Source organism: Amblyomma maculatum, chromosome 6 (genome assembly GCF_055883805.1).
Source record: "Amblyomma maculatum isolate TAMU_Amacu chromosome 6, ASM5588380v1, whole genome shotgun sequence".
NCBI lineage: Eukaryota > Metazoa > Arthropoda > Arachnida > Ixodida > Ixodidae > Amblyomma > Amblyomma maculatum.
In genome coordinates this window covers 12,423,745-12,436,544 of record NC_139349.1, presented here as the reverse complement: position 1 = coordinate 12,436,544, position 12,800 = coordinate 12,423,745, and the positions used below count along the sequence as shown (strand labels likewise).

Below are 12,800 nucleotides of genomic sequence, written 5' to 3'. Positions count from 1 at the left end.
GTTGCATGAAGGCAAATCTCAGATTTCGAGTCCTTATGTTGTGGAATTTCGTTAAATTAGAATCTGACTTATTTCAAGTTTACTTGAACTGGCATTTTGATCTCACTGAAGTTACAAGCACTAAAGTTACCGTGAACACCACAGAATGCTTACAAAACACAGGCCCTATGCAGTTATCACAATTAGGCTAGGTTAGATCGCGAAAAAAAAAATTGATTTATAGGAAAGGAAACGAGCCGTATCTGTCACTTCGTAGTGGACACCTGAAGGGTGGGAGGTCCGAGTGAGAGGTGCTATAGTGGAGGGCTCCGGAGTATTTTTGACCACCTGGGGTTCTTTAGCATGCACTGACATCACACAGCACAGAGACGCCTCTACGAAGCTCCTTAACCACTGAGCCACCGTGGTGAGGGTTGCGTTAGGAACATTTTCTGTTATGCATATAAGTCGCATAGATGGCTCTAATTATAAAATGGGCAGATCTGGTTAGGGACAAAGCTAAACATCGGTGTCTGCATTTGTTCCAGCCTGCAGCCCTGCAACTGCATGTGAAGAAACGCAATGTTGACAAGGCACTCTATTGACAAGCCATTGCCTAACTCAGAATTGAAAAAAAAGTGTCAGAAAAAATGCGCACATGAATTCATAAGCATAGATATCTACCAAAAAGTAAGACAGATACTGTTCTTCAAGTCCCCAAAAAACAAACCAATGAAAGATGTTCAACACTTTACCAAACTTTGTGTCAGTCTCTCAATTCCCAAAATTCACAAAATTAAAAGGCAGCATTAAAGGTGCTACCGCATCTACTCTCAAAATGAAGCTCAAGCATCATCCTAATTTCTTTTTATTTCTGCTCTCACTAGATGCAAGCTACCTCTTGGTAATGAGGACCTAAAACCCTTTTGTGCAATCAGGTGCTTGTTTACAAATGGTGCATTTTCTTGCTTTGTGTTTCTATATGTTGTGGCATTTCAGCTGGATGCCCACTAAGAAAAGGTGCAATATACGAAGCAGCACACTGGATGGCCCAGTAGTGCCTGGCAGGCAATTCTTACCAGCTAGCTTGACGTTCATGTGGGAGTCCAGCAGCAGGTTTTCCGCCTGAAACAAGGGCTAACGTTTAGGGCCAAGTGGGACGACAACGAGTTAAATTAGTGCAGGTTTGTAGCCTGTGTAGTGCAATTTGGTTTGGTAGCAATCAGGTAGTCAGGCAACATGGTGCCATGCGTTCTTGCAGGACTAATGCTTACTAACGTTCCAGAGCCCGTGATACAATTGGAGTCCATTTATTTTGTCAGAGTGAGAAGGAGAAACAATTTTCCTTAAAGGGCAACTGTGACATTTCTTTCCCTGCCAATTAAGTATTCTGGTTAAACAGATCCCTCACGCATTCCAGGCACTAATGCAAAAAAAAAAAAGAAGGTGTAGCACAACCACAAAATGAAAATATGTGATTCCTTTCAGAAATTTCCAGATGAAAAGATCAGACGAATACACATTTCATTTACAATAAGGGAGTAATTACTTACTGACGTCCACTCAAGCACAGCCATAAAACTACAAAGGAAAGCTATACGGCTTTCTCAGAAACTCGTAAAAAATTCATCCTGGTGCTGGACGAAGTTTTCTTTAACTACAAAGTTGCTGAGAAAACTGTATAGCTTTCCTTTGTAGCCGTATGGCTGTACATAGGTGGACGTCAATGAGTAATTGCTCCCTTATTACAAATCGACTCCACCTTGGAGGACTCCCCTAATTATTCGATCAACATTTCGTTTACCCATTTCACTCACTTGATGCCACAACGACATACTAGCAATCAGAATTGCACCTTGAACATGCAAAGCGGGAGGTTGAATGCAATTTTTGCTTTTCCAGGGCAGCCCATGTCAAAGCATTGTGACATCCTCATTGTTTCATGTAAATATCCGTCGCAGACAGGGCACGGGCAACTACCTCAACGAAAGAAGCTCCAGATGTTCCCATGCTCTCATTTTGGCGTCGCTAGGATTAGAAAGCTACAGCCTCACCTCACCTCACCAGCCATGCTTATTTTTTGCATGTGTGGCAGAGCTCGCTTCTTCTACTTCACACAGCTGCTGCTGCTTCTACACCCACCTGGCAAGCTTTATTCATACCAGCACATACCTTCATAAACGTACAACATTGCCTGACACAGTGCCACATAGCCTACCAGTCCCCTGCCTACCATTTCTTTCCATCACCACTATTGGCTATCTGCTATCTGGCTCGCCTCCTGGGACCTCCGCCTTGTATATGCCCTCAACACCTTCGCTTCACCTAGACCAGTCTGTGGTGTCCCAGAGGGTCGAAGACAGACATGATGAAGTGATCTGCTAGAATGCTTCGACTATGTTTTCTTGACGTTTGCAGACAGGTATGAAGAAGTTAAACCACAGCAAGCCGTGCCTGACCATGCTTAATCAAGCTTCCACTCTGTAAACTTGGTTATCTATATGAGTCTAATCTGGCTTAGCAACGCAGCGTAACCAAGCTTAACGAAGCTCTCACATGCATTACCAGGCTTAGCTGAGCTAAGCTGCAGCCATTTTTTTTTCGTCCAGGGTGTGTCAACCAGAGTTTTGTTTTGCTGCCTTCTCTGAGCAGTTTGAACATCAGAGATGACAGTTTTCAAGAGAAATGAAAAGTATCAGCCCTAGTGCCATTATTACTCATCTTTGTTTGCTTTCACTGATAATGAAGTCTTTGTTCCATGGAAAGAGCTTACAACATTCAATAAAAAAGTTTTAACCCAATTTCCCAAGTATAAAAGAAAAAGACTCAAACTGGGCACATGATCAATAAAAAAAAATTGGCAGTGGCTTAGCTTGGTTAAGCCTGGATATCAGAAGTGAAAAGCTTGGGTGCGCTCTTCATTTCTTCGCCGCTGTTAAGGCAACACACAATGCATAGTTGTTTGGTCGTCTTCACTCATTTTGCTGCTCTCAATGGCCGTGGACGCAGGTAAAAGCCGCTTTTCAGCTTCTTTTCTGCGTCGTTTAGCGAGGCGTTCCTTCCATTCTTCGGGTGTTTCGGCCGTTTGTTTAGTTTCATTTCTTCGCTGCTTTTCAGCCAACTCCCAAGCTAGCACTTGTGGATCGGTAGATTTTCTGCGTCGTCTAGCAGCAGCCACACTCTCTTCTCCTTCCATGGCGAGTGCGCATGCCTGTTCCCTGGCAAGCGCATTTATAGCCCTCCTTGTGCATGTGTAGTAACTGTGGTAATCATGCGGCTGCAGCGAAAGGTAAAATGGTTGAAAGGAGGCAAGCGCACAGTAGTAGCGGCGGCGCACATGCGCAGTAGCGAGCAGCTGCGGCGAAAGATCAGGCAACGCAGTCAGCGACGGTGGCCACCTGCGCTCCGCGCGACGTCACTCGGTATCGCGCATGCACAGAATATGGCTTTTGCAACATACGGCCCGTGCGAAGGTTGGCTCTGACCCTCGTAGTGAAGCTTTTCGCTTCAAAAGGCAGCGCCCAGTCCAGCTGCCACCTCATTTCCATTTCTGAAACTCATCGCTACATCTTAACATTATCAGCTTGAAATGGGCACATATGGCGATATCACAATGTCCTGAACAGTATGCATACACCGACTAAAATACCACGTTTGATTAATGTCACAGAGCCACTTTAGAATGACGAGACCTAGGACGACATCCATTTACTGTTCAGTAAATATAGATCCAGTGGCTCTTTCTGGCTACGCTGACGTTTGCCTGACTGACAACAAAAGATGGATTCACAGATTAGAAAACTGGATTTCAACATATTTCCATCAGTCCAGTCAAACTTGCAATGTACTTAACAAAAAGAATGGGCTGCCAACATTTTCAGGTGAATTAAAAAGTAGCATGCCCCAGGGATCCGTGTTCCCAAATCAGTGTCACTGCATGCACTTTACTTGCAAAATAGGCCAGTGACACGTCTAAATCAGTTTTGAGTCTTTTCTAGCATGCAGCAGCACAGTTTTTGGTGAGAATGTTGCACTGGTAACTAGACTGCAGTACCATGTTGATACAGTCCAAATATCTTCAGTGCCGTTTTCATTCCCAAAAGCTGAGACGGCTCCCTCCTATGCATTACAGCATGCAATTTCAGAGCCGAGGTCCATCAGTGAAAGTGAATTCAACAGAGCTCTTATACCCACCTTAAGGTCCCGGTGAACAATGTGCTGGCTGTGGCAGTACTCCACGGCCAGTAGTACTTGCCAGAATTTGCGCCGGGCCATTGGCTCAGGCATGCGACCATGCCGTGAGATAAACTCTGCATAGAGCATTCAAGAGAGATGTTCAGTCCTAGAAAACAAGATGAAAATATATTGGCTGCTTACTTCTGCAAATAGCATTCTTGCAAGCAAAACAAAGAATGATAGTTACATAATTGTAAGCGTTAGTTTACATATTAAGATGGGAGCCATAGAGCAAGCTTTAAGTTATAGCCATGACGTAGGGTATCTGATATCTCGTTTTCCTTGCTTTTGTTGATGGTACCATGCTTTGGTTCTGACTTAATTCGACCCCTCCCCCCATTTTCCGGGTGTTCAAATTAAAAAAAAAAATAATAATAAGTCAGGTAGACTTACAATCATGTAAACAGTACAGTATTGCTTTCAGCGATCACCAGCAAATATACAAAATGCTTCAGTACTGGACAGTCTTCATGTATCAGTAAAACCTCATTACAAGAGACACTCAAGGGACTTGAAAAAGATGTCTCTTGTCTCTTGTAACCAAAAATTATAAAAGCACTGTGTTGATCAGTTTACAGCACATCAGCATATAAATGCATTCACACGCATTAACAGGAAATTGTTCACGAAAGCTTAAAGTTATTCATACTAGTATGTATTTTTATGAGTGCAGAGTGTATTCCTTCCCAAATTCTGGAGGTAAAGCACTTCACTTTGCAGGCCTTCCTGTTGCTCTAATACCTTTGAATCACTCTTACATGCTCGTTACCTTCAGATGCTGACACTTGTCCTCTGAAATGTCCTCGTAGTCACCCTCTATGGCACATGTGCCACTTATTTGCGTGAGAATTACAGTCTGAAAGCTCTTTGGGAGCACACAACATCCACATCTGCAGATACGAATTCCTGAAAACATTATGGTACCTCAGCAGTCTCTTGGATGCTCACCGAAGCTTCATCTTTAAGGAAGCTTTCTACAGTATCCATATATGGGCCCTCTTACATCATGTCACCACATTTAAAGCCTGCTTGTCTGAAATGGTTTTTCACAGCTTCACTTCTCAGGCCATTCCAGACACCTGAAATCACCTGAACAGCAAACTTCGCATCAATTACTATTGTACAGTCTTGCATCCTGTCGAGCAACAGGCGTTCTACCAACCTTATTTTGCACAGCAACTTGACAGAGCGCATAATGCCTTTGTCTATTGGTTGAAGGTGGGGTGTGGAGTTTGGAGGGAAAAAATAACTTTGGTGGCCTTGAGCACGAGAACTTTGGTGTTGCAAGAAGCATTGTCCACAAAGAGAAAGATGTCAGGATTCCAAGCCAGCATCTTGTGATCAAATTTTGACAGTGAGGAGTTAAAAATGCTGGATGTCATTCATGCGTTTTGATTTGCTTCGCAGGTCACAGCAATGCGACGCCAGTGGCAAAGGGGTCGCTTTGACTTTCCAATCATGGGGAAGCACTCCTTCTCAGTTCCTGACATATTGCAACAAAAAGGATGCTGATATCAAACAGAATTTAGCTAAGGGAATCTGAAGTGCATCATGTACGAGTTGGCATGCTTCAGCTGCATTGCATGAGCACACCTGGGTTGTGTCTCTTCTAAATAGCCAAGTATTTATTCTAGGGACCTGCAAAGCTGCTCTTAGTAACAGAGTGTCTCTTGTAACCATGTCTCTTGTATGCAATGTTGTTAACATGGCAGACATAGGGAAGCCAACCAAACCATTTTCAAATGTTTCTTATAACTGAGTGTCTCTTGTAACAGTGTCTCTTGTAACGAGATTTAACTACTTCAGACAAGGAATACAAAAATTGCACCTGTGTGTACAGGCAACTAAGCCATAAATACTACTGGGTACAAAAACCTCTTAAAGCTCAGCTACTTTGGTCATCTGATGAGAAGAGAGGAGTCGCTGGAGAAAGATTTGATGTTGGGAAAGGTTGAGGGTCACCGCAGAAGGGGTAGGCAGCGAACGCGATGGTTAGATGGCATCCTCGAGGCGCTGCAGATGAAGTTATGTGATGTTAGAAAGATAGTAAGAGACCGGAAAGTGTGGCGCGATATGATCCATAGGGTCACGAAGAGTCGGACACGACTGAACTGAACTGAACAAAAACCTCAGGCCCTCATGCCTGCAGTCCTAATGAGTGCAGAGTGATGCATTTATCACACTTCCTCGCTGTTTGGATAGCGAAATAGAGGAACGAAAATTCCACTACTGCCACCTTCAAGCTTGCCGAGCAAGGAAAGCAGGCAGGTAAAATTCTGTTTCAACCATGTTGGGTATGTAGCCCTGGAAACATTTGCAGAAGACATTCCTCCAGCGTGCACAAGAAAAAATAAAGCCTTTTGTGGAGACAGTATAGAGAGAACACTGCTTAGAGCAAGCATATAACGAATCAAGGAAGCTGTGGCTCCAGCTGTCAGAATAGCTCACTCTTGTGCACATTACAGAAAATAGAAACAGATTCCAATAACAATTACTTTATCAGCAATGTAAATCATTAGAGTGGTCAATCACAGCCTCTGAAAGATAACTGAACAATTAAGTAAAAGTAATAGATTACTAGTCCATTACTTTCATTCCAACCTTTGCTGCCATAACACAAATTTACCCAAGCTGCAACGAACTAGTACAGCTTGTGTGATATTTTCTTATAGTATGTTGTCTGTTTTCGAGGGGAGCCGTGTTTCGTGTTTCAAAGTTGTTGCTAAATTTTTGACATTTTCCCGTGAAGTCAGCAGCTACATTGCACTCTCTCAATATATGCGCTGGAGGAGCCAATGAAAATGTTTATTTGTTAGCCCAGTAGACAGATTGTTGTGGGTGGAGGTCCCTTGTCCAAGACTTTATTGGCTGCCCAATAGAGTCCTGCCCAAGTCCCCTTGAGGAGTTTCTCCCGACTTAATGGGTTTGCAGTGGTTCAGCTTTGTGCACGTTAGCATAGAATATAACAAGTTAAAGTGGCCAATTACAACCCCAGAAAATTAATTGACTACTACTGCACTATTTTCTTTGCAATAATTATTGCAGTAATACAAATTTATTCGGACCACCATGGACAAGTGCAGCTTGCTTGATACTGTGGTGGACACTTAACTTCCAAGGTCAGCACATATGAAAAGAGCCAGAGAGCCAAGGGAATTTTTTGTTGCATTGATCAATGTGAAATAGTAAAGTAATCATGGATATAACTGGTTAGAAAGTAGAAGACATAACAACCAGACATGACCATGGCCTCCAAATTTTGAGTCTGTTGCTCTTGTGGGCTGGATCCCACCGGCCACATCTGGTTATTTCTTCTACTTTCTAACCAATTCTAATAAGGCAGCAATTACACATTGTCGTCTACTGGAGCGCAGACATACGGCTACAAAGGAAAGCTATACAGCTTTCTCAGAAACTTCATAGTTAAAGAAAAATTCGTCCTGATCCGAGAACGAATTTTCTTTAACAACGAAGTTTCTGAGAAAGCTGTATAGCTTCCCTTTTAAGCCGTATGGCTGCGCTCGGGTGGATGACAATGAGTAATTGCTCCCTTATTAGAATTCTACTCCACCTTGGGGGCTTCCCCTAAATATTTCTAACCAATGATATCCATGACTATTTTACTATTTCATGTTGATCAATGCAACAAAAAAGTTCCCTTTGCTCTCCTTCACGTCAGCGGCTGTTGGTATCCTTCGTATGTATCTGATAACAAGCCTCTTCATTCCCTGTATATGCCAATTTTTAAGATGAGCAGTTTTTAAAGTCTCAAATTTTTCCACATTTTATCATCAAGAGTTCAGTGCTACACTGATCACTCTCTCAACGATAATATGCGCTGCAGGGATAGCAGTAGCATACTATAGTATGAGCATTTTGTGCACTGACTCGTACACGAAACCCTTTAGTAGTAGTATGTGCTGGTTTAAACAGAATACTTCCTTTGCATGCATCCTTGAACTGCATCTGTGTTTTCGCACTTTTGCATGGTGGAATCTGCTAAGTTAGGTATAGTGATATGCAAGTTGCAGTCGCATATAGCAGAGCCGGGTTCCCTTGAGAGTTGAAATGTAATATCCCTGGGGACAAGAACCACAGTAGCCGGCCTCATTCACGCAGAAAAAGCAATCTTTTCTTTATGATGCTGGGTCAATGGCATCTAGGGAAGAGCAGCATTACAACCTGTGAAGAACTTGCACACCAGCTCGTCACTGCGCAATGCTTCGATGCTAGCGATGCTCGGCTCTGACAGTGAAAAACTGTTCGCACTGGCAAATATCTGCATCTGGCGCCACTGAAAAGAAGGCATGACCATGAATACTCTGACTTTAAATTGTTCTAAAAAGTATTCCAGAATTATTATCATTCCGATTCATTCCACATATCTGGGGTATACTAACAAAAAGGCAAGCAGATGAATCATGGAAGCAGATTAAAAGTTTGGTTCCATGCAACTTGAAATTTCAGGGCAAGTGCACTCCATCGATAGACTACCCTTATTTTTGACAGATGGTCCTTTGCCTGCTCCTGATTTTTGGTTCCACTATTAGGTGCCTCTACAATAAAACCTTAAAGGCACCAATGATGAACTTTAATCTGGTTAATTTTACATAAAGAAAAAATTAATTATAAAACCAAGGGAAGGTCTCTTAAGCTTCACCTCAAGAGTCAAACAAAATAGTGCATTCTTCTCGATAATTTTAACTCCACTTGGACCTTTTTCTGATTCGTTGACTTAATTTTGTGAATCTCAAATCATTATATTTAGCAGAGGCTTGATGGTGACGGATTTTTTTCAGCATGAGCTCCTTAAGATAGACAAGGACTAAAAACACATGCACAGCACTGTTTCTTGTCCTGTGTGTCTTTTTTAATTTTTACTGGACTGTTATTATTAGGCATGAAATTATTTTAGGGCCTGTTGTAGGTATGCCACCAAGGAGAACATGGTGCCGAACAGGAGGAGATGTCTTCCTTCATTTCACACCAGTTTTTGTGGCGCAAGACTAAAAAGGTGTAAACTGTCGCACTTCTTAGTCAGCACCTCAAACACAAACAGAAAAGGTGCAAAAATGCCTCAGTTCTCTGACGACACATTAAAAGCACTATAACAGAAATAAGATGCCCTCAAGCGCAGTATGCTTTTGCTTTAATTCACACTGTGAATTTTTCCTGCTGAAGAAGCTGACACGGTCCACACACTTTTCCTTTTGACACTACAAAATACTCTAGCAGTAGTACTGGAATCCTCGTTTTGTGAGACTTTTTGAGCTATATCCATGGCTTCGTATAGAAGTCGCCCAGTTGGGAGTGATAGGAAATTGCAACGCCATCTGACAAAACAGTTGATCTCTACAGAGTGGACGCATGATATTCCTCAAGACGAAAACAGCCTCAAGGGGCGGCCATGGCTCGGTCATGGCATTGACATGATCAGTCACGATGCTACTCTGCAGCTGGTTCGCTGCCACTCTGTGATGAAAGAAACATCCTTGCTAACACAGGTGTTTCATGTTAAGTTGAGGTTCTCAAAGCTGTACCATAGATTACTTGTTTTCAGAAAAAAAGAAAAGAAAGGTAACTGATTGCTGCTTATCAATTACAGGACAAAGTAACTGAATTATCTGGAACATTGCATTTGAAGCAAGTAATTTATTAAGCACTAGCCATCAGGAAAATATAATTTAGTAAAAGGAATCAGTTACTTGGAGCGCTCTACACACAACTCTGGAACAGCTTACCGAACACCTCCCCCTGGCTGGCATACTCCGAGACCAGGTACAGCATGTTCTTCGTCTCCATCACCTGCGCTCAGACACAACTGCCTTAGCGTGCTGCATCATCTGCTCACATAACCCATCAACATTCTAGCTCCACAGCAACCTGCAAGAGCTACACAGATTTCCAAATAAACAAAAAAAGATAAGAAATTATTGAATGTTTCACAGGCTTTTATTTCCCCTTGTTCGATTACTGAACACTGGCATTCTTTTTTCCAATTCTCTTTTTTTATACTTTGGCACTTCACTCTACATTTTTCCTTTTTTATATGTAGCATCAATGGCAGGCTCCATTAGGGAGCCTAGGCTCCCTAACCTCCATCAACTCCAGTTGATATTGTACGTCTGATACAAGGCGCAAGTGAATATCTCAAGAAGGGGCATTAAGATAGATATACTATGCGTGCCAATATCATGAAGCTATGAGCTCGGCAGAAAAATGAAGAAACTAGCCATACATGTTCCTCATAACAAAGACACCTGCATGCTTCTTCCACACTGAATGTTCGCATACGATAAACTTGCATATCAGCACACTACATACCTGGTACAGCTTCACGATGTGTGGGTGGCTGAGCATCTTCATGATGCGCACCTCACGAAATACTTTCTCCAGGCTTGCAGCATCCAGCTGGGTCTTGTCAATTATCTTGATGGCCACCTGCACATCATGAGAAAATTCTACACAAACAACCAAGGTACTTTCTCTCCTCTTTCGAGACTATCGTGCACTGCTGTTCAAAGATGGTAGGTTGGTTGGTTTGTGGTGTTTAACGTCCCAAAGCAACTCAGGCTATGAGAGACGCCGTAGTGGAGGACTCCGGAAATTTCAACCACCTGGGGTTCTTTAAAGAGGAAATGAATAAAGTCAACGGAGCAGGCAACAGAATGACGCTCTTCTTCAGTTAAGCATGCTGTACCACGAGACAACTTTGAGTATACACGTTCGCAGCAAATGTGGCCACAACCAGGTACACTATATCATGTGTTAACAGGAAGGTCGGACACGGTCACCAAAAAGTTTAGTTTATGGGGTTCAATGTCCCAAAGCGACTGAGGCTATGAGAGACGCCGTAGTGGAGGGCTCCGGAAATTTCGACCTTGAGGTTATTTAACGTGCACTGACATCGCACAGCACACGGATGCCTTGCTTTTCGCCTCCATCGAAAAGTTGCCACCGAGGGATCTCAAAAAAGTGGTTGTATCGAATTTTCAAAGGGAGTTGCAGTCAAAGAAGGAAACGCGTTGCCCTCTGCTGCAAAGAATTTTCCACTTCTTTTCTTTTTCTTTTTTTTTTCACTTTCCCAGCAGGCATCCGCGTCCGGCTCTCACGCACTTCAGCTGACATGAGCGTCTACTGCGAAGACGTAACCGGACTCCGTAGCGGACACGTTGCTCTCCTTTTCAGCACACAAAAGAAGCTTGCACTCCAGACGGACGTTAGTGCTTGACTGCACTTGGAAAGTAATTGGCACAGCGTCCAATCTGACGGAGGGATACGCCGGTCTTCACGGCAGACTGTATTTGCGGGTCCGGCACTACTGGCCGTGAAATCGAAAAGCAGTCTATGAATACATAACTGCGAACTTCGCGACTGAGGAAGGACGTAAAACAGCCTCAGTGGTGTGAATGGCGACACAGAAAGTCACATAGAGACAGTTCTGAACATAGTATCGCGCGAACTAGCACGCACGCACAAACAGCGGGGCTAGCGTCGCGAGCGCGAGCCGCTACGATTGAGGGCGCTTTTCAGGCTACAAGTGATCATGAGATGTAGCCACTCTAGGTGATCACGGTCAGTCGAGCAGTCGCTGCGTGCGATATGACACCTTCCTGACCAGCTCTACTGCTGCCGGTGCTAACCTCGGTCTTGGTGATGCGGTGTCTGGCCAGCTTGACGACGGCGAAATTGCCCTTGCCGATGGTGCGCTCGATGTCGTAGAATCCCACCCGGATGGGGCCTTTGAGCTTGACTGCCATGCCCATGGCTAGTAGGGGCCGGGAGCGCCCCGCGAGGGCCCCAACAGCGCACGCCTGCTGTCTTCCAGCATGCAGCACCGGCTGGCTGTACAGGACCGAGGGCCGACAGCCAAACGACAGCGTCCCGGAAGCGCGTCAAACACCACCTACGTGACGCATTTCCTCTACGCACGAAGCCATGACCCCTAGTCTTGGGTATAGAATGGAAAACGCTGCAATAAGCGCAGCCATGTTCAAACGTCAGTTTCGGTTTCGGGAACGGTGCGCCACTAAATACGCTAAGTCGTGAATATTGACTGGACAACGTTTCAGCCATGCTTCACAGCGCTTACGACGCTATCAATAGAAGTGCCATACATACTGGATGCGAAAGGGACAAGTAGGGCACAACAATAGCGGTGATAGACCACATCACTACAAAGAACGGAGATTCATTGATTGATTGATTAGAACTTTATTTTTCCCCGTTTAGGAGGCCCCCTACTCCCCGCCCCTGGCACGCAGACCTGAGAAACGGGGTTTGGAACCTCCGTGACTAAGGGCTAGCGAATATACATTGGTTATTCACGGCCTCAGCCGCCAGGCAGACGGCAGCAGAATGCGCGCGCGCACACACGCACACACACGCACACACACACACACACACACACACACACACACACACACACACACACACACACGCGCACGCACGCACACATCCCAGCTAAATCGTTGAATCCTTCGTGCTCAAGTGCGCGCCGGCGTGGTGCAGTGGTAGGACGCCCGACCACTGTGCCGGAGTACCCGGGTTCGAACCCGCCGCGGCGGCTGCATTTCGATGGAGGC

At 44.3% G+C, this 12,800-nt stretch overlaps 1 protein-coding gene across 3 annotated transcripts in view; it reads right to left on the bottom strand.

Annotated features, from left to right (window-relative positions):
- LOC146185092 (serine/threonine-protein kinase SIK2-like) overlaps positions 1 to 12,110 on the bottom strand; it is a 30,507-nt gene extending 18,397 nt beyond the window's left edge. Inside the window, exons 1-5 of one of the 3 annotated variants that reach the window (XM_084606080.1) lie at positions 11,859 to 12,110; positions 10,540 to 10,656; positions 9,957 to 10,020; positions 4,174 to 4,289; positions 1,059 to 1,104 (exon numbers count right to left, since the gene is read on the bottom strand). In XM_084606080.1, coding sequence (XP_084462206.1) covers positions 1,059 to 1,104; positions 4,174 to 4,289; positions 9,957 to 10,020; positions 10,540 to 10,656; positions 11,859 to 11,981 — 466 coding nt within the window. In that variant the 5' untranslated portion in view covers positions 11,982 to 12,110. The other 2 variants (XM_084606083.1, XM_084606081.1) reach the window with 2 other exon arrangements.
- Positions 12,111 to 12,800: the final 690 nt, after the last annotated feature.